The following is a 22,110-nucleotide window of genomic DNA, read 5'->3' as shown; positions in this document are numbered from 1 at the left end:
ATAGCTTCCAAACTTGACCTGGGACCTGTCTCATGTCTGTGAGCACACGTGGTGATTGCTAGACTTTGGTGAACCCTGGTTATTGCCAAGGGACCTCATCCAGACATCATCTGATGATGCTAACATTAAGGAAATCACCATAATAACCTCCATGTGTTTCATTTCCTGAAGGACCTACCAAGGACATTGGATCACTTGGATGGCTGTATTTTTAGAGTATTTCTTCTGAATCTTTAAGCACAACTAGTAATACAATTTTTCTTGAGAATATTCAAATTTTTTTTTGCTTCCTATCTGTATCAACAGGAACAGTGTCTTTCTCCCACTGTTTTTCCTCTCGGAGGCCTTGTGGGTAGTGATACAAATTGTCCCTTGTACTTGTCTACCTGGAGCTGTCAGGTTTACAGCTTTTCTTTTCACAACCTTCCATCCCTCACTCTCCCGGCCCAACCACTCTTCATATTTCCCAGAAAGGGTAGTGCAGAAAATCTCAACTCTTTGTAGTCTCAAATTTCTGACATTCAAGCACCAAAGTCTGTTCCCCATGACCTCCAGGCTACAGGAGAAGTGGGAGGGAGCTCAGAGGAGCAGCATGCTACAGTGATCTCTTTCCTGTGAGAGACTGGGGTTATTGCCTCAAGGAAAAGAAAAGGGTGATGAGAGAACACTCACCATGCATTTATTACTGTCCTGAGCCCAGGATGGCATTACGCTTTCAATTTCAGCTGTGATAAGATAAAATATTTTCATAGAATGGTTTGTGTTTGAAAGGACCTGAAATATAAATTAGTTCCAACCTCCTGCTATGGGCAGAAGCACCTTCCACCAGGTGGGGTTGATTCAAGCCCTGTCCAACATGTCCTTGATCACTTTTGGGGAAGGGGCAGCCACAGCTTCTCTGGACAAGCTCTTCCAGAACCTTACCACCATCGCAGTATAAAATGTCTTCCTAATATCTAATTTAAAACTAATTTTTTTCAGTTTAAAGCCATTCCCCTTTTTCTTATCACTACATCCTGCCATAAAGGGTCCCCCTAACTTTCTTTAAGTACTGGAAGGTGCTCTCTTTCCAGACCCTTTTCTTTTTTGGGATGAACAACCCCAAATCTCCTGTCTTTGCAGCAAAGGTGTTCCACCCCTCTCATCTTTACAGGCCTCTTCTGGACCCATTCCAGCAGGTCCATATCCTTCCTATGGGCCTTTTATATTGGGGGTCCCAGAGCTGGAAGAAGTTCTCCAGGTGGGGTCTCATGAGAGGGAACTAGAGGGGGAATGTAGCTCTCCTCAGCCTGCTGGCCACATTTCTTTTGATGCAGCCCAGGATATGGTCATTTTCTTGAGCTGCTCCCCAAATGCATGACACATTGCCTGGTCATGTCAAACTTCTTATGTACCAAAACCGAAGGTCCTTCTCCACAGGGCAGATCTCAATCCATTCCCCATCCATCCTGTGTTTTTCCTTGGTTCTGCCCTAAACCCAACTGCAGAATCTTTCACATTATCTGCTTAGACTTCATGAGTTTTGCCCAGGTCTCAAAATCAACCAAGGTCCCTATGCTTTCTATGGAGCATGTTCAGTGCTGTCTGTAAAGGTGAGCCAGCCTTGCCTCAAGAATTCGTCAAACCCAGAAGGGATAGATTTCCATCCATTCCCACATCAGGCTTGTTTCCCTGAAGACAAAGCAACAGCTTCACTTGACAATATGGTAAATTAATTTTGTATTTTCATGAATGAATTAATTGCTGTGGAGGAATGCTCAGCTCAGTTATGTGTCCCACCATAACTTTAGCTCCCTTGGGCACAAACCATGGCAGATCTCAAACAGTGGTCTCTGCTCTTCCCAATGACATGTGATAAAACCTCCACCTATAATCTAGCTTATAGAGAGAACTGGATTTATTTTGTCTGGAGAAAAGGAGGCCAAGGGGAAAGTTTATCACTCTAACACTACCTGAAAGGAGGCTGTACTAAGGTGGGTTACTCTGCTCCCAAGTAACAAGTGACAGGACAGAAGGAATTGGCCTCAAATTGCACAAGAGGAGGTTTAGATTGGATATTAGGGGAAAATTCTTCTGTGAAGGGATTATCAAGCATTGGAACACACTGTTGAGTCACCACTCCTGGAGGTGATTTCAAAGAAGAGTAGATGTGGCACATAGGAACATGGGTTAGTGATAGAGTGGGCAGTGTTAAGTTTATGATTGGACTTGCTGATCTTGAAGGCATTTTCATGATTCTGTGACTGTGAAACTATCAGGAGTCTTGGGCATTTGAATTAGACAATTAAGAATGAGACAATCAAAAGGTCAGTGCAACCAGGAATTACCACAGATACAACAAACCTTTTCTTCTCTACATATCTTCTAACCCTGGTGAAGAATGGCCTTCTCATTGTCCTTGCATGGAGCAATCAGTACCTGCAGACTTTACTGCATTTGTTCTTCCTCATTTTATTCCTTTGTGAAGATCTGGCACTTCTCCACTCCTGGGTCAAAGCTGATGGAGACTTTCCTTGTCACCAGGAAAACCATTGTTTCCTGCAAGGCCTGGTCATATGTACCAGAATTGTGGTTGTCTTCACCCAGATGGTTCTGCTGACTGGCTCACCTGTATCCAGGAAAGCCATTGCTTTATCCAAGTCTCCTGATGTGGCCTCTGCTGATCCAGATCCAGCAGCTGTTCCCACCCCACTGTGTGTGTCAAAGAAAAGCAAAAAATTGGAGAACCTGTGCGATGAGGAAAGACTGAAGGAATGTAGCCTTTTCTCCCTGGAGAAGAGGAGTCTTAGGGAGGACTTTATCACAGTATTTTAGTGATGAAATGGGTTCTACCAAGAGCACTGAGAGTTTTTCAGCACAATGATCCACATGGAGGGGCTGTCCATGAGGGTCGCACACTGAGTTAAGAGGAACTGGAGATGATTTGAGTGCTGGCAACTGAGACCAGTGCTTGGGTCTCAGCAGGAGCAGGTGAAACCTTGGTTTCTGGGCATAGCAAGATGTGCACAGGGGCCAATAAGATGAAAGAGAAAGATCATGTCTGCCCTGAACTGAGGGCAGGAGCACGGGACACTCTGTATCTGAGTTGTTATTCTGAGCCCAGCAGTGCCTTTAAGAGTTTAGGAGAACATGGATATCTGGGTGATAACATGGATTAGAGCATTAATCAAGGGAAACAAATTTTTGTAACCCATCCCCACTGCTGCCATCTTTTGATCTTGTGGTTTCACTGGTGGTCTCTGTTTGTGCAGTAGTCAAGGATGTCTTCATTAGCTCCAAGGGAAAGAGCACAGAGGAAAATCCACTGCAGAGACTTCCACCCTCTGTTTTTTTTTAGCTTTGTACATGAACAGATTGGAAGAGTTGCCACAGAAGAAAGGAGAATTTGGAGGCCAACGCATGAGAGCAGAACAACTTTAATGAGTCTAAGGAAGAAAAGGAGACCACTGAGGCAGTCACTAAGATGCAGTGGAGCTCCTGCAGGGTGTCCATCTGCCTGCTATGCAGAGGGAGAGAGCAAAATATCCCCACTAGACTGGCCTGGGGAGACACAGAGAAGAAGTGGTAAGGAAGAGCAGAGTGGAAGAAGCTCTGTCATGTACCCTCACGTGGCAGTCCTTGGGTGTGTGAACAAGAAGCATAAAAGGGGTGCCCATTTCCTGACAACTTGGACAAAAACAAACTGCTCAGAAATGATCCAAGTGAACATCACCTGCCCACAAAGTATGCCAACAGCCCTTGATTTGAGACTTCTGCCTCAGAAATCCTTAAGCCTCTCATCCCAGCACTTACAGAAATAGATCTTCATACAGGAAAGCACACGGAATTAACCAGGAAATGAAAAGGCAGCGGAGTAGGAAACCAGGACACAGACCCTACTATTAGATGGGATGGTGCTCATTTGACATGAGCTGGTCACAAAATTATGACTTCCATTAAGGTGCCTCTGGCCGGAGGCAATGCAGGACTGCTATAAAAGGCAGCCCAAGTCTCTGCTCTCATCCACTTCTCTCACCTCCTCCTCAGGAATCAGGTGAGTGGGAAAATTCTTCTTCTTCTTCTCCTCCTTCTCCTCCTTCTCCTCCTCTCCCTCCTACTTCAAGACCAGCTGTTTCTTGGCTCAGTTGACAGGGGCTGTCATAGCCCAGGACTGGGAACTGCTTGTGCTGGGGAGAGAAGGTCTTGTGCAGACAGAGAGAGGCTGGGACTTGGCTGAGGTGGCTCCTGGGCTTTGAGCTGGGTAGTGCAATGTGGGCCAGCAGGTGCCTTGGCTGCAGGGCCTTTGGGTGCAGTGCTGCTGCTCATGTGAACTCACTTTCTGCTTCTCCCTGCCCTCTGTGCCAGGTGCACCTGTGACCCCGAGCCATGTCCTGCTGCAACCCTTGCTGCCAGCCCTGCGGCCCCTGCCCGCTGGCCAACAGCTGCAATGAGTGCTGTGTCAGGCAGTGCCAGGACTCCCACGTGGCCATTCAGCCCTCGCCTGTGGTGGTGACCCTGCCTGGCCCCATCCTCAGCTCCTTCCCACAGAACACCGTGGTGGGATCCTCCACCTCCGCTGCTGTTGGCAGCATCCTCAGCAGTGGTGGAGTGCCCATCAGCTCCGGGGGCTTTGACCTCTCCTGCATCACCAACTGCTATGGTGGCAGCAGATGTCGTCCCTGCTAAAGATGCTGCTGGCAATGTCCTTGGGCAAGAACCTCCACGACCTCAGAACATAGATCTGGGAAGGAGATAAAGCTTTGGGATAGTGTCTTCACCACATCAAGCCATTGTTCCCTTCTTCCACTTTTTTTCCTCTTTCCTTTGCTGTCCATGTCTTCCCAGGCCGGCCTAGGGGGATGTGTTGCCCTTCCTCCCTCTTTAGGGCAGGCAGATGGACACCCTGCAGGAGCTCCACTGCGTCTTAGTGGCTGCAACTGATGCTCTCTGTGAGCCACTTCCTTTTCTTCTTTACACTCAATAAAGCTGTTTTGCATCCAAGTCTGGGTCTCTAAGTTCTCCTTTGTTCTCTAGCAAATCTTTCAGTCCACTCAGGGAAAATAGCTGGAGGACACATAGAATGGGATTCCCTACAGTGGATTTTTTTCTTCCTGCCCTTTTCCTTGCAGCTGACAAACTTACCTCTGGCTACTCAGCAGCTGAAGGCCATCAGGGAGACATCTGGCAACAGGTGTTAAGGGAAACAAGAATTCCTGTGTCCAGCCCACAGCTTCATCTCTTCCTTCTCCACTCCCTTATCTAGTCTAGGGTCCATGACTCCCACACAGGAACACAGGTCAGATGTGACTCCCTCAGCACAGGCAGGCAAAGCTGTCCAGACATGCGGGGATGGGGTAATTCACAAGTTAGGATTGGTGCCAGTCATATACTCAGGATACAGTCTGGTAAATGACTTTTGGTTGAGTTTGTGCAAAGGACTTATGGCTTCAGTATTAAATAATATTAAATAGCGAGACAGAGGAAAACTATCTCCTCTCCTGATCATCTCAGACCCCTTGTCTTATTTCTCTTCCTCCAGTCTTCCATCACTTCTGCATCTTCCTTCTGATCTGTCTCAGCCTAATCTTTCACAGATGTATGTGAAGAAAAAGTATTGCAGAAGCTCTTTCTCTCTCTCCAGTAAACATTTTCTTACCTTTCAACCCAAACAGACAGGACCTTTGATAGTTGATGCAGGGACACAAAAGCTCTCTCATCCCACTCGTTCTTAGGGTGTCTCAGTATCTCCTCTAGCTGGCATGTGTTGTGCAGCATACCCTCACTATCCACTCCTCCTGCATGTTTGCACTGCCAAGGCTTGCTTTTTTTTCTCTCCCTTAATCTTGGAGACTTCCAAAAGGACAAGAAATGAGGAGCAAGATTAAACATCTCACAGGTCTCTCATCCTGCAGGAGATGTCCTGGAGCAGGCACTACAGGCTTTTCCCTGGAGACTCTGGGCAGGCATGGTATTAGGTATGGAAGATCTGTTTCTCTCTGGGATATCCCTATGGGAGGCAAATGGCATTATGTTGCTGTGGGATACATGCTGAGCTGAGGTCTCAACCCTCCTGCCCAAACACCCTCCTCCCTTGCTGTTCCCATAAATGTGGCTGTAGCACAGAACAAGAAACAAAATGGGAGCCTTTTCTGCTGCTGCTTTACATCCCCTTGTTTCACATCTTGGGGCTTTCCTCTGCAGAATCACTGACCTGTGCTTTCTTCCAAGCATTATTGGGCAGATCACTGTCACCCAGCAATGACGAGGAGAGAAGAGAGGAGAGGAGAGGAGAGGAGAGGAGAGGAGAGGAGAGGAGAGGAGAGGAGAGGAGAGGAGAGGAGAGGAGAGGAGAGGAGAGGAGAGGAGAGGAGAGGAGAGGAGAGGAGAGGAGAGGAGAGGAGAGGAGAGGAGAGGAGAGGAGAGGAGAGGAGAGGAGAGGAGAGGAGAGGAGAGGAGAGGAGAGGAGAGGAGAGGAGAGGAGAGGAGAGGAGAGGAGAGGAGAGGAGAGGAGAGGAGAGGAGAGGAGAGGAGAGGAGAGGAGAGGAGAGGAGAGGAGAGGAGAGGAGAGGAGAGGAGAGGAGAGGAGAGGAGAGGAGAGGAGAGGAGAGGAGAGGAGAGGAGAGAGCACCTTCCATTCAACTTGTGCCTACCAGACCAATAACTTTTATACCTGTTCTGGTACCAGCTGTGGAAAGGCCAAGGCCCCCAGCTGGTCTCCTATCAAGCAGGGACTGGCCCCAGGCACAGCGGCCGTATCACCACGCACCTGAACACCACGGGGAAATACAGTGTCCTGAAGGTGGAGGAAGTGGAGCTGTCTGACAGTGCCTTGTACCTGTGTGCTGTGCAAGACACCCTGGTGCAGGGAGCTTCCTCGACTGTGCAACAACCCAGGGGAGGGAGGGAATGTTTCTGTGTGAGGCTGATCTTGGGGAACAGCGAGCTCTTCTGGAACGCTATTTCCTTGGTGCACCCAGAGACCTTCAGGCCAATACATTCTTCCAGAAGGAGTCAATGTCAGTGGCTTGAGAAGAGTGAAAGAGTGGTGAAAAAACCTGCTTTGGAACTGGTTTCCCTTTTGCATCCTAGGACAGGAAAGTATTTGCCATGTGCTGTGCAGGGAACACTTGTCCATTCTCCTCTCCGTGTGCTGCGCACAGCACCAAGAGCTGGCAGGAACCAGAGACTCACCTGAGCCTCTGTAGTGTTTTTGATTTGCCAATTTCAATATACTCCTTTCCTGCTGTGAGATAGGATTAGGAGCAAAAGCAAGGCAGGCTTAAAACTTAAAGGGTATAAAGAAAACTTTTATTAACAACTTAAAAGAATAATAGAATTCAGAATAAAACCTTCAGACCACCTCTCCTCCCCTCTCCCACACCCTCTTCTCCTCAACAACCTAGAGAAACACTTCAGTCAGTCATCAACTTAATAGTCTTTTTTTCAGTTCACTCTAGGGAGTGGAGTCTCCCCTTGTCAGGCTATAGGGACTTTTCTAAAAGAGAAAAAAACAGTCCTCTCATGGCTTCACTTTCTATGAACCACAAGTGCCCAGGAATCTTCAGTCCTGAAACTCCTCTCATCTTCACAGTCTTCCCAGAGCTGTGCTTATGGGCCATGTCAATCTCATGGGATATTACTTTTAAGGATGAGCTGTTCAAAAACAAAAGTTCTCTTCATCTGTCTTTAAAATCATCTTCATGTCTAGGAACAGAGGTCTTCTTGTCCCCTTGGGACACAGGGTCTTCATCACTCTTCTCTCTCCGTTCACACACAGGTATCTTTGCTCATGATCTACAAGTTGAACACTCCACCCCCCCCCCCCCCCCCCATGTCTTTCTCCACGGTTTATAGGAATCTTTTGTATTACAGTCCATCCCCAAAGCTTACAAAAGGAGTTTCAGCCTAAATTCACAGCATCTCCTCATTCTCCTTCTATCTGGGACCTGACTCCTGCTTCACTGACCTTGGTGTCTTCTCCCCGTTCTTTTTTCCCTCTCCCTCAAGGGAGGATTGAAGGTCTGCAAGTTTTATCTGAGCATTGAAAGAGTCAAGATCTCACAGGGGGAATGCAGAGGCTTCGGCCAGGCCATGCTGGAGCTGTGCCAGGATCTCAGGAGACTCAGGGTGCACTGGGAGGGGCTGGCCTGGGCCAGAAACAGCAGTGGCTGCTCTGGAAAGGGTGGAGGGGATGGCTAAGATCTCAATCAGCCTCGATGGAGCTCAGCTGGCACCCACGGCCTATGGCCAGCCCTCCTCCCTGCCAGGCCATGCCAGCTCCCCACACAGGGGCCCGGCCCGGGCCTGGCAAGCCCTGTTACCTGCATTCCTGCTGGAAGAGAAAAGGGACCTTCTTGGCATTTCCTTGCTTCAAAATGTGAATTCACAGAGGCAGACCAAATCCTCCGATTGGTTTCCCAGGCTGTCAACACCCAAACCAGCCTCTGACTGGTCCCATCAAGTCAGAGAGGAAGTTTTCTTCCATGGATGCTACCAAAGTGTCAGTTAATGCAAAACCAGCAGAGCCTCGTAGTCACTTCCTGTGGAAAAGGTCTGGGATTTTTGTGTTTGTTTCCTTTTTTAATAAAAAGTTTTCATTTAGTCCCCTGAGCTTTTCTCAAAATCCCATCAGTCATTGCAGCTGTTGGCCAGTGGGGTGGGACTGCAAAGCTGGCACTGCTGTATGCAGGACATGTTTGGGGTACGAGGGGCACTTGGAAAGAGGGCAGGGAGGAAGAAAAATATAAGGATACATGAGGAGCACCACATCAGGAGTGAGTAAAAGAAAATGCTGGGCCAGGAGGTGGAGGCTCTGCAGAGATGTATGAGGGTGTGACAATTGATAAAAGATTCGTTTTAATCACAAAAGCATTGGGGTTTGCATAAACCAGAATACTAAGCTCTGAAGTGAAGCATGGACACTAGATAAAGGAAATTATATGATTAAATAATTCTGTTTAAAATCACCTTGTTATGTTATATTATGTTGTATTATGTTACATTACGTTATATTATGTTATGTTTTTCAAATAAGTTGTATCAGCTACCAGCTTACAAAATCAGACTTCCCAATAGCCCTTCCTGCCTTTGACTGATCAATACTGCCTATCCCAAGGACCGGACTCCCAGAACTTCTCTGGTGGTTATCTACAAGGACCAGATGGCTATCTGTGACTGATTATTGCCCAGAGGCTTTGTGAATTTGTGTAAGGATGTTTATTCGACCACCACTGCTTACCTGGCAAAATTATGACAGCAAAAAAAACCCCAAAAATTTTTGATTACAACGAGGAACCACAGTATAAGAAGAGGCTGCAAACCAAGGTTGGGTGGAGCGTGGAGTGGGCGGTGACCCCTCACGTTCCCCAGCGCTGCTTGCTCTTTCTATATCAAATAAAGCAATCTAAATTTTGCTGAATATCGAGACTTTTGTCTCTCATTTATAACAAAGGCTTGTTGGCCTTATCCTGCCAGGCTCTAAAAGAACTACCAGCTCCTATGCAGCCACTGCCTAGCCCCTGAATTATTATCTGTCAGACTCATCTTGAATTCAAAATATCACATATGAAATGCAAAACATTCCATTTAATTCTATGGGCTGTGGTTTGGCTTCCTGAATGACTGTATTTTTATTTCCTATATTATTTTTTATTTTAGGCACATTTCCCAGGGAACTTTTTTTTTTTTTTTTTTTTTTTTTTTTTTGTGGCAAGCAAAAGAGGCCCAAGCAATTCAATTCTGGATCAAAAGACATCAGCTTGGGCAGAGGACTCGTGACAAACTGCACAAGTGTAGTAAAAGCAAATTACGTCTGTCTGGATCTCTGCTTTTGGGGTCAGGTCCTGGATTTTATGCTGTCCTGCCTAACAATGAACCCAGACAAACTCTCCTCCTCCTTCTCTTCCAGAAAGAAGTGTGTGGAGCCCATGTCTGGGGCCCTGTTCCTCCCCAGAATTGTCCAGCCCAGTCACCATCATCTCCACATGTGCACAGCAGAGGCCACCAGATTCTTTCACAGAATCACAGGATATGATGAGTTGGAAGGGACCCACAAGGACCATCGAGTCCAACTCATAGCCCTGCACAGGGCACTGTCAAGAGTCACCCTATGTGCCTGAGAATGTTGTTCAAACTTTTGTCGAACTCTGTCAGGCTTGGTGCTGTGCCCACTGCTCTGGGGAGCCTGGTCCGGTACCCAACTACTGGATATTTTTCTAATATCCAACCTAAACTTCTTCTGACACAACTTCAACCGATTCTTTCTAGTCCTGTCCCCACAGAGCAGAGATCAGTGCCTTCCCCTCTTCTTCCTCCCACGAGGAAGTTGTAGACTGAAATGAGGTCTGACCTCAATCTCCTCCTCCTCAGGCTGAACAGACCAAATGACCTCAGATCCTCCTCATACAGCTTCCCCTCAAGGCCCTTCCCAATCCTTGTGGCCTCCTTTGAACACTATCCAATAGCTTAATGTCTCCTTTTAAATTTTGGTGCCCACAGCTGCATCCAGAACTCAGGGTGACGCCACCCCAGTGCTGAGCAGAATGGGACAATCCCCCTCCATTTCTCAGCTGGCGATGCTGGACCTGATGCCCCCCAAGACATGGTTGGCCTCCTGGCTGCCAGAGCATTGCTGACTCATATCTAACTTGCTATCAACCAGGACCACTAGATCCCCTTCCATGACACTGCTTTCCATGGTCTTGTTCCCCAGTCTGTCTATACATCCAGAGTTGCCCCATTCCAGGTGCAGAATCCAGCACTTGTCCTTGTTGAACTTCATATGGTTAGTCATTGCCCAGCTGTCTAATTTGTGGAGGTCTCTCTGCAGGTCTCTCCCTGCTTTTGAGGGAGTTGACAGCTCCTCCCAGTTTTGTATCATCCATGAACTTGCTTAGTTTCCCTACCAGTCCTGCATTCCAGTCATTTATCTAGATGATGAAGAGCACAGGCTGAGGATGAAGCACTTCAGAACCCCAGTAGTGACAGGTCACCGGTCTGATGTCACCCCAGTCACTGTCATGCTTTCTGATTGACCTGTGAGCCAGTTGCTCACCCATCACATGATGTGTTTATCCAGCTGTACGCCAGACATTTTGTCCGGAAAGATCCTCGGGGAGACAGTATCAAAAGCTTCACTGAAGTGAAAAAGATTATATCTACTGCCTTCCCTTGATTAAGCAGGATTACCTTGTCATAAAAGGAAATCAGATCTGACAAGAAGGACTTCCCTCTCTTGAAGTTGTGCTGGCTATGACTTTGAATGTTCTTGTCTCATGTGCGCTTGTGTGCAGCTGGGACTGTGTGAATATACATAGGTGCAAAAATTTGTGCATGATTCCTTTCTCATGTGCATAAGAGTGTGTGTGTGTGTCTGTGTGTGTGTGTGTGTGTCCTGCCTCACGATGGTTTGCTCTACTTACAGTAATGACATTTTCCACTGCTCTATCAATAAGCTCCACAGTGCTCCCAGAGACTGAAGGAAATTCAGTGTAGCTGAGCAGTAACAGAACAAACCTCAGGTTTTTTTAGGCAGAGAATTATCCTCACCACAGGCACTGAAATGCAGTCTTCTCTATCTTCAGTCCTCCTTTTCCTACTGCTTCAAAGCTCACACACTGCAGATGAATATTCCTGGAGCGAATTAGGATGATTTCATACAGTTTGGATCCTTAGTTTAATTCAATGTAAACAATATTAGGAATGCCTAAATATGGCTTGCAGTCCTCATTCCCTGCTTCTCCAGATCTAGGAACTTCAAAAGGATGAGGCTTGCTTTACGGACAGCAGAAATGCTAAGAAGTCCTGCCAGCTTCATCCAGGCTATGCTCAAATGAGTTTACGTGCACTACAATGTCAGTGCTGACTGGTGTGACACGTCTCTGCCTCGTGTTCAAGCCAATGCCAAATGTGCCAGTGCAGTCCATCAGCCTGGTGCTGTGCCAGACAGAGGCTGAGACCTCAGATTCAACATGGTCTCATCTAAAGGACCATGGCATAGGGAAAAGAAACTGCTCAATGGGTATTCATCCTCGCTTTTTAATGAGTCATGAAGGGGAGATGAAGATGGAGTAGAAATCATGGTTGAATATAAAGATTGTTCCCTGCATTCCAACTCCTGTTATTCTGCAGAGGAAATTATATCCAGGACCCTCACACCAAGGACTCCAGTGCAGCTCTGACCATACTGACAGGAACACCATTGCTCAGGAGGTCATGGGGCTGCTATTGCTTCAAACTCTCCCAACTTTTCTGGGCATTTGTGGGCAAAGACACAAGGCAAGGCTTGATGGTGTCTGGAAGCAGAGCAGCCAGGGGATGTCCTCCTCAGCTCCAAGAGATTGTATTTTAATAGTTTCCCCTTCATGGTGCCTCAAAATTCCATTCCTCTGTGAATGGAGTCTCCTGATGCCCTCACCCACTTCCATGACTAAGTAAGACCTTTCTCCTTTAGCATTCAGAAGAGCAACTGGGGGAAGAATCACACAGACACCAGACTTGAATGCAGCAGAACTTTAATGAAATGAAAGAAGGAAACAAAGCCACTGAAAGCGAAGGTCAGCAGCAGAGGCACCAGTAAGGGCAGCAGAGAGTCTGCGCTCCTTGGCTCTGGAAAAGTTCCTGCATAATATTGGTCTACTTGTCCCACAGAGAGGAGAAACCTAATGGTCCATACCAAGCTGGCCTTTGGGGAGCATCGCAGCACAGAGGAACCAATGCAAACAATGACACGGGAGAGAAAGGCAAGTTCGGTCAGCTATCCTGCAAACAGCACACAAAACCTAGATCTTCTGCCCAACACCAGGTTCTGAGTTCCTCAAGATGTCTGTTGGAGCTTTCCCAGCATCTTTAGCATGGACGGCATCTGTTGCCACCGTAGCGCCTGGTGATGCAGGAGAGGTCAAAGCCCCCGGAGTTGATGGGAACTCCGTCACTGCTGAGGATGCTGCCAACAGCAGCAGAGGTGGAGGATCCCACCACGGTGTTCTGTGGGAAGGAGCTGAGGATGGGGCCGGGCAGGGTCACCACCACAGCAGGTGGCTCAATGACGACGGTGGAGCTCTGGCACTGCCTGACACAGCACTCATTGCAGCTGTTGGCCAATGGGGTGGGGCCACAGGGCTGGCAGGGACGGCACTGGGTGTTGCAGGACATGGCTTGAGGCTGCAGGTGCACCTGGCAGAGAGAGAAGAGAGGAAACAGAGCACAAGGCTGGGTGGGTGGGTGAGGAGCAGCCTGGTTACCCCATCTCTAAAGAGCCAAGGCCATCATAAGTAGGAAGCTGGAGACTGAGCCAGGAGCCCTACAAAGAGCAGCAGGAAGTTCTCTCCCAGGGCATAAAGCAAAAGGCACCACCATCACCTGCCTTTCTCTATGCCAGCCTCCTCCCCACTTTCTTCTTTCATGACCAGATGCTCCAATCCCCAAATACAAGAAAGCCAACATCAGTTGAGATGTCCACCAAGGGGAGATCTCACTTTGGAAGAGAAAGAGAAGGGGCTTCAGACTCACCTGGTTCCCAAGTTGAAGGAAGCAAGAGAAGTGGATGAGAGAGCAGAGACTTGGGCTGCCTTTTATACCTGCCCTTCACTGCCGCAGGACCAGGGGCAGCCTTTGCAGAGGTAACAATTTCCCAGCAAGCTCATCTTGAATGCAAACCAGCACACCTAATGATATGGGCTGTGCTTTCATTTCCTGCACTGCTGCCTTTTCATTTCCAGGTTTGTTCCATGCCCGTTCCCCAATGAAGGCTTCTTCTGATCCCTGGGATTAAAGGCCCCAGGATTTCTAAGGCAGGAATGCAGCAGTGCAGGCAGAAGGCTCAGTTTATGTACTGCAAGGGCCCAGACCAGGCAAGTGATGCTATCCTGATCGCTCTTCTGGGGTTGTTTGAAGTGTTGTTTTCAGGAAGAAGCTGCAGCACTCATAGAAACTTAGAATCTTATAATCACAGAATGGCTTGGTCTGGATGGAACTCCTTCATAAAGAGAAGCACTGTCACTCACTAGATGAGGTTGTTCCAAGCCCCATCCAAGCTGGCCTTGAACACTTCCAGGGATGCCGCAGCCACAGCTTCTGTGACAAGTTCCATTGCCTTACCACCCTTTGAGTAAGGAATTTGTTCCTAACACCTAATCTACATCTTTCCTCTTCTATTTTAAACCATTCCACTTTGTCCTATCAGTGTCTGCCTGTGTGAAAAGTCAGCATCCATCTTTTTGTAGGTCCCCTTCACACACTGACAAGCCTCAATGAGGTCTCCTCAAAACCTTCTCTTCTCCATGCAGAACAACCCCAACTCTCAGCTTGTCTTCATAGGAGAGTTGCTCCAGCCCTCTGAGCATCTTTGTGTCCTCCTATGAGCCTGCTCTAACACGTGCATGTGTTTTTTGTGCTGAAGACTCCATGTCTGAACCCAGGTGGGGGTCTCAGAAAATCAGAGTAGATGAGGAGAATCACCCTCAACCTGTCAGTCATGCCTTTTGTGATGGACCCCAGGATGCAGTTGGCTTTCTGAAAATGCAAACTATTGGCTCATGTCTAGGTTTTCATTCACCAGCACTCCCAAGTCTTTCTTCATATGTCTGCTCTCAATAAGTCCATCTCCCAGTCTGTACTCATGTCTGGGATTTCCTGATGCAGGTGCTGCACCCTGCACTTGAACTTCTTAAACTTCATCAGGTTCTCATGGGCCCACTCCTCAAGTTTCTCCAGGTCTCCCTGGATGGAAATCTTCTTCTGTAGTGTCAGCTGCACTGCTCAGCTTTGTGTCATCTGCAAACATGCCAAGGGAACACTCAATCTAATATCCCTGTGATTGAAAAAGATACTAAAAAGCACCAGTCCCAAGACAGAGCCTTAAGACATGCCCCTCTTCTCCTACCTCCATGTGGTCATAGAGCCACAGACCAAAACTATGTCCATCCAGACATTTTCATATTCACAATAGTACACCGTTCAAATCCATGTGTATTGGGTTTGCATGGCCTGGTTTTGGTAGTGGGAGGGCTACAGGGGTGGCTTCTGTGAGAAGTTGCTGGAATCTTCCTTGGTGTCCAGCAGAGCCAAAGGCAGCTGGCTCCAAGACAGACCCACGGCTGGCCAAGGTGAGCCCATCACAGATGGAAGTGATGCCTCAGCAGTAACATGTTAAAGAAGGAAAAAAGTTATTGCACAGGTGTAGTTGTGACCAGAGAAGAGCAGAGTGAGAATATGTGAAAGAAACTGCTCTGCAGACACTGAAGTCAGTGAAGAAGGAGGAACAGGAGTTGCTCCAGGCTCCAGAGCTGATTCCTCTGCAGCTCATGGTGAAGAGCATGGTAAGGCAGCTGTGCCCCTGCAGCCCACAGAGGGCATGGGGGTGCAGAGATGCACCTGCAGCCCCTGGAGGAGCTGACACCAAAGCAGGTGGATGCCTGAGAAGAGGCCATGACCCTGAGGGAAGTGCTGAAGCAGAGTCCTGACAGGGACCTGTGGAGAGTGGAGCCCATGCTGGAGCAGGTTTTCTGGAATGATTTGTGACCCTGTGAGGATTCCTGAAGGACTGACCCTGTGGAAGGGTGACCCACATTGTAGCAGTTCATGGGGAACCATGGTCTCTGGGAAGGACTAATTTTGGAGTTTTCATTGAGAACTTCTCCCATGGGAGGGACCCCATCCTGGAGCAGGGGAAGGACTCCCCCTCCTCTCCCTGAGCAGCAGCAGGAACAACCTGTGATGAATTGACCATGAGCCCCATTGCTGTCTCCCTGCTCTGCTGGGGGGAGGAGGAGGTAAAGCTGGGAAGGAGAGCCAGGTAGGGGGAAGATGTTTGGGTTTTTGGTGTTTTTTATAAGACTTATTTTACTTCTCATTATCCTCCTCTGATTGTGTTGATAATAAATTCAATTAATATGCCTTAGTTGAGTCTGTTTTGCCTGTGACAGTATTTGGTGAAGGATCTCTTTCAGTCCTTAACTCATGAACCATTGTTATATTTTCTCTCCCCTGTGCACTTGCAGAGGAGAGTGATGGAGTGGCTTTGGTGGCTGTCTGGCATCCAGCCAGGGTCAACCCTTACACCATCTCTCCAATTTGGAGAGAAGGGTGTTGTGTGGACTATGCTGAAGGCCTAACAGAAGTTTAGTTAGATGACACGGGCCAGTCTTCCCTTGCTGGCTGTTTCAGTCATTCCATCATTGAAGGCCATCAGATTGCTCAGACATTACTTGCCCCAGGAGAAGCCTTGCTGGCTGTTTTGGATCACCTCCTTGCCCTGAATATGACTCACAGCTGCTTTCATGAGGATCTGCTCCATGATCTCCCCAGGCACAGAGGTGAGGTTTACCAGTCTGTGATTCTCTGTGTCTTTCATATTGTCTCTTTAAAAATCCAGTCTGCTGCTGGATGCCCAAGGACTTCTGTGTATGAGGATGGGCCATGTGCTTTCCTATCCCTCCCTCCTCAGCTCACCCTGATGGTTATTTGTTGTTGTCTCCCCATGTGTGTGCATTGGGCTGCAGGGTCTGACCTCTTCGTACCTAATTCTGCCCTCAGGAAAAACTTCTGGCTTGTTTTGACTTGTTCACTCTCTGTGAGTGTGTCTGTGAGTACATAAACAATGCCATGAGCTTGCCTGGGGCCTTGCCCTTCCCCACAGGGCTCCAGCCCTGCTGTGGCTGTCTCCTGGTGTCCTCAGCAGAGTTCACAGTAGAGTGTGCTCTTACATGTGTTCATGTCTTTGGTGCTCTTGTGTACAACCAGACTTATGTGAATGTAGCACAGGTGCATATTTGACAGGTGCATATTTGACAGGTGCATATGAGCACATGTCCTTTTGTGTCTCTCCTCACAAATAGACTGTGTTGCTCATGGCAGGGATGCTTTCCAGGCTCTGTTCACGAGCTCTGCAAAGCAGCAGGAGCTCAAGTGCAGCTGAAAGGTGATGGCATCAGCCTCCAAGAAATGTCTCCAAAAAGAGGCACTGTAATCAACCTGCTTCCTGAACCCTCCTTCTCCTGATCCTCCAATGTTCATACTCCACTGATGGTGATGCCAAGCCCCAACAAGGACTCCCAATTTAGATCCTTAATTTAGTTCAGTGTAACATGATTGGAACTGCCTCAGGATGATGGGCAGTCCCCCTCTGCCTGCCTCACCAGGTCAGGACACAGCTGCTAGAGAGTTCAAAAGGATGGGGTTTGCTTTATCCTGGAGAAAGAATAAGGAATCCCACTTACTCTCCTTGTTCAGACCATGTCTAAATGGATCTGCTTCCAATGAATTGTTGGTGCTTCCAGGTGTGAGACACAGCCTTCTTTCATGCCAAACTCAATGTCAAATGTATTCGTCCAGCTCATTGACTTGGTGCTGTGCCAGGCTGAGGTCTTGGCTCAAACATATACTGAATTAAAGAATCACAGTACACGTCATTGGTGTGCACTGGACTAGAAGGACAGAGACATTGTGTCTCTCACAGGAAAAGCCAATAAATGCATTATTGGGCAGATGGGCACCAGTGAGGGATGCCCCAGCAGTTGCTCTGTGATGCAGATATCACAGTGTCCCCAGGTAGGAGTGGTGCTTGTGCCTGTGGAGCAGAGAGTGCAGGACTCCAAGGTGCCAGGCAGAGCAAGGAGCTGGATTGCCCCTGTATTAGCAATTTACCTAGTGACAGCAGTGCAGGTCTTGTGGGTGAAAAGTTGAGGCTGGGCATCACTAGAATATGTCCATTGGCCAAAGAGATGGAGGACTTCAGAGACTCTTCCCTAAATCTCCAGCAGGAAGAATGTGCAGGGAACTTTCCCTGTTGGTCTCTTCATGCTTCAGCTCCTGCTTTGAGCTTAGCTTTGCCTTCATCAGCTCCTTCCCTACATTCAGGGAACTGTAGACATCTGAGATGTCCCAACCTTTTAATCACTCACTTAAACTGAGGGTGGAAGTTGAAAAAGAAATTTTGGAGTATCGCAGAAAAAGCACCCCTTAATGTCTGCATTAATAGTGAAGCCAAATGTTCTTCAAAGAAACTCAGAGATTAATGCCATGACTGTGTTGCAGAAAGGAAGAAGAATGATGTACACTAGTAGGCCCAACTTTCTCTGGCATACTCTGTGCCATGCTGTCATCAGCTGTGTTACCCACCATCTACAAACAGTGAAGGGATGGCTAAAAAGCAGGAATTTCCAACAGGTATGCACAGGGTACAGACATTCATTAGAACTGCAGCCTGCAGAACTTTGCTTACACAGTACCTGTCGGAGAAGGGAGACGCGGACACCAATTCGGTCATCAGCAAAGTCTCGTTTATTGATACGCAGAGTGGCGATTAAATACAGTGCTTAATTAGCTCATGCATAGTGCAAAATCTGAGCTCATCATTGGTCTAGCTGTGCGACTTAGCTAAGCACTTCGGCATTCATGTTTTTCTCAATTCTGCGTGTCTTCCTTATCTCAAGGACACTGTATCCGTGAGACTGAGGCCCACTTTGCTAGCTTTACTAAGTTGATCTGACTATGGCCTTTTTCTTCCAGCTATTCCTGCACCAGGCTCTCTACAAGTACCCATCAACCTGATTGCCAAGAGAGATGTGTTCAGTGCCCTGATACCTTTGTCACCCTAACTGATGATTGGTCAAGCAGGCAAGAGGAGGCAATGTCATCAAAGGACTTCACAACTTCATTTTCTGAAGAAAAGGACATCTGTCTGCATTCCAGACTCCCAGATAGGGAAAGGGCAATTTACACAGCCTTCATCATGGATGGATGGATGGATGGATGGATGGATGGATGGATGGATGGATGGATGGATTCCGTTTATTCAACCCTTCCTGACTGAGGCCTCTGATGTGCTTTTGATCAAAACAGTGCCCAAGAGCATCACACTAAACAAGAGGGACGTCTGCAAACAAAACTTGTCTGCCACAGACAGTTCACAGATACTGCTGAGTGTGTCCAGAATGACTTTGCACAGAGCTTTTCTGGAGCAGCGCTGATCCTGACACAGCAGGGCTTTTGAGGCCCTGAGCCTGAGCAGAGCTGCTCCATCTGTGGTTGGGAGTGACCACCGAGCACTATGGTCTGTGGGCATCTGTAACAGTCCTTGGACTGCCCTGGCCCCAAAGGGGTCACAGGGACTCCAGTGTGAGACCCAGCATGATTAATCCCAGCACTGACTCGTGAGTGATCCTGCATGCCTGCCAAACCTGGGCCCTGCCACAGGGCTTTTGTGTAGCTGCAACGAGGGACTGATCCCAGCTGCCCATGCCCATTTGTGCTGGCCATGGTCTGAGACTGGGCAGTGGAGTGAAGATGGAGATGAGGCCATGGGCCAGTTCTGAGGCTATTCCACACAATCACATTTCTGACATCCTTTGGGAACATTTTCTGTCTACCCCAGCACAACACTGACCAGAGCAAGAGGTACTGCGTTCCCATGATCCTGCAGGTTGGTTTGTCTCCAAGACCTCCCACGGAATTCTAGTTGTTACATGAGGACAGCAGAGGTTTTTGCAGGAGGTGTTGGGGGTATATCTGGGCAGAGACACTGAAGGGAAAGGGCTGATCACCCTGGGGTAGCTGGGGATGTTTTACATCCTGCCCCAGGATTGTCCCCCACATAGGACCCTCTGCAGTGTATCCCAACCTCACATTTTTCTGGATGAAGGGTCTCACTACATTGTCACCTTATCCCCCAGGAACAACACCATTCTACCCCAGCAGCCTGCAAGTAGAGGGAAGGACAACCTGGAGACGCAGCATGAGATGCAAAAATCTTTATTGAGTTTAAAGAGAGAATCAAGGTTGTTACAAGCACAGGTCCTCAGTGCAGGGATCCAGAGGGACAAGCAAGACACTTCACCTCTTGGCCATGGTGAAGTCCATGCAGGGCATCCATTTGCCTGGCCTGTAGAGTGCAGGCTGGCATGGAGGAGCCTTGCAGCCCAGGGGAGCAGAAGGACATAATGAAAATTGAGACAAAAAGACATGTAGGAACGACATAGGGCATGATTTCGAACTGCCTGAGCTGCACCCTTCCTTCTAGCATTTTCAGGAGGAAAGATGGCCAGTTCCTTGGAAAGAAATGATCTGAAGATTCTTCCTTTGTCCAGCACCATTCCTAGAGATCCCGGGAACACTTCCCAAGACCTATATATGCCCAACACCTTTAGCAGGGGAGACCCCTCCTTCCACCATAGCGGTTGGTGATGCAGGAGATGTCAAAGCCCCCGGAGTTGATGGGCACTCCACCACTGCTGAGGATGCTGCCAACAGCAGCAGAGGTGGAGGATCCCACCACGGTGTTCTGTGGGAAGGAGCTGAGGATGGGGCCGGGCAGGGTCACCACCACAGCAGGTGGCTCAATGACGACGGTGGAGTCCTGGCACTGCCTGACACAGCACTCATTGCAGCTGTTGGCCAATGGGGTGGGGCCACAGGGCTGGCAGGGACGGCACTGGGTGTTGCAGGACATGGCTTGAGGCTGCAGGTGCACCTGGCAGAGAGAGAAGAGAGGAAACAGAGCACAAGGCTGGGTGGGTGGGTGGGTGGGTGAGGAGCAGCCTGGTTACCCCATCTCTAAAGAGCCAAGGCCATCATAAGTAGGAAGCTGGAGACTGAGCCAGGAGCCCTACAAAGAGCAGCAGGAAGTTCTCTCCCAGGGCATAAAGCAAAAGGCACCACCATCACCTGCCTTTCTCTATGCCAGCCTCCTCCCCGCTTTCTTCTTTCATGACCAGATGCTCCAATCCCCAAATACAAGAAAGCCAACATCAGTTGAGATGTCCACCAAGGGGAGATCTCACTTTGGAAGAGAAAGAGAAGGGGCTTCAGACTCACCTGGTTCCCAAGTTGAAGGAAGCAAGAGAAGTGGATGAGAGAGCAGAGACTTGGGCTGCCTTTTATACCTGCCCTTCACTGCCGCAGGACCAGGGGCAGCCTTTGCAGAGGTAACAATTTCCCAGCAAGCTCATCTTGAATGCAAACCAGCACACCTAATGATATGGGCTGTGCTTTCATTTCCTGCACTGCTGCCTTTTCATTTCCAGGTTTGTTCCATGCCCGTTCCCCAATGAAGGCTTCTTCTGATCCCTGGGATTAAAGGCCCCAGGATTTCTAAGGCAGGAATGCAGCAGTGCAGGCAGAAGGCTCAGTTTATGTACTGCAAAGGCCCAGACCAGGCAAGTGATATTACAGTCTTTTTGTCTCTGCTGGGGCTGTTTGAGTTTCAGCAATCCTCAGCTGGCTGCCCAAGGACTTCTGTGCATGAGGATATGTCCTATCCTTCTCTTTCCCTTCCTATGGTCACTTCTTTCCTCCCCATGTCCATGGACTCTGCAACTGGTTTTGACCTTAACCTATCTAACTCTGCTATCAGGAGAAAATTCTAGCTTTTTTTAACTCATCGTCTCTTTGTGCAGTACAGACAGCTTTGTCTGTCTCCTTGTCCTTCCTCACAATGCTTCAACCCTGCTGCAGTTGTCTCCGGGTGTCCTCAGCAGAGTCCACAGTGTGTTGTGTTCCTACAACCTTAACTTCTACAGGGTAGAGAGATGGGCCCATGTAATCCTCATGAAGCTCAAGAAGGCCAAGTGTAAGGTCCTGAATTTGGGTTGGGTCATTCCCAAGGATGGACACAGACTGGGTAATGAATAAACTGAGAGCAGCCCAGCCAAGAACGACTTGGGTGTACTAGTGAATGAGAGGCTGGACATGACCTGCACTGTTCACAAACAGCCCTGGAATTGTATACGAGAATTGTATTGCATCAAAAGAAGAGTGACTACCAGGTATAGAGAAGTGTTTGTCCCCCAGTACTCTGCTCTTGTGAGACCCCAGCTGGAGTGCTGGGTCCAGTTCTGGGGCCCCCAATATGAAGGTGCTGAAGAGGCCACGAAGATGCTCAGAGGGCTGCAGCTCTTCTGCTATGGAAACGTGGCTGGGAAAGATGAATGTGTTTAGTCTGAAAATGGTTCTAGGGATACCTTAAATCACGTTGCAATGCCCAAAGAGGATCCAAGAGAAATGAAGAGGGATTTTTATAAGGGCATGGAGTGACAGGACAAGGAGGAATGGCTTTCCACTGGAACAGGGCAGATTCATACTAGTTACTAAGAAAAATTTCTTCCCTCTGAGGGTGGTGAGACCCTTGCACAGATT

The 22,110-nt window shown here is 48.4% G+C and overlaps 1 protein-coding gene across 1 annotated transcript; it reads right to left on the bottom strand.

Moving 5' to 3' along the window:
• Positions 1-12,825: 12,825 nt before the first annotated feature.
• On the bottom strand, positions 12,826-20,924 carry LOC106864339 (feather keratin Cos1-1/Cos1-3/Cos2-1-like). Its single transcript, XM_088179756.1, has 3 exons — positions 20,841-20,924; positions 13,489-13,537; positions 12,826-13,152 (listed from the first exon to the last, which is right to left on the bottom strand). The coding sequence occupies exon 3, from the start codon at positions 13,129-13,131 to the stop codon at positions 12,826-12,828; it is 306 nt and encodes a 101-aa protein (XP_088035882.1). The 5' UTR covers positions 13,132-13,152; positions 13,489-13,537; positions 20,841-20,924.
• Between the last annotated feature and the right edge of the window lie 1,186 nt (positions 20,925-22,110).

Source organism: Sturnus vulgaris, chromosome 27, assembly GCF_052056855.1.
Source record: "Sturnus vulgaris isolate bStuVul1 chromosome 27, bStuVul1.hap1, whole genome shotgun sequence".
Classification (NCBI taxonomy): Eukaryota; Metazoa; Chordata; class Aves; order Passeriformes; family Sturnidae; genus Sturnus; species Sturnus vulgaris.
This window is presented reverse-complemented; position numbering and strand designations above follow the sequence as displayed.

Excerpts from the sequence above, each read along its gene's own strand:
- LOC106864339 (XM_088179756.1), bottom strand. The coding sequence starts at position 13,131 with ATGTCCTGCAACACCCAGTGCCGTCCCTGCCAGCCCTGTGGCCCCACC.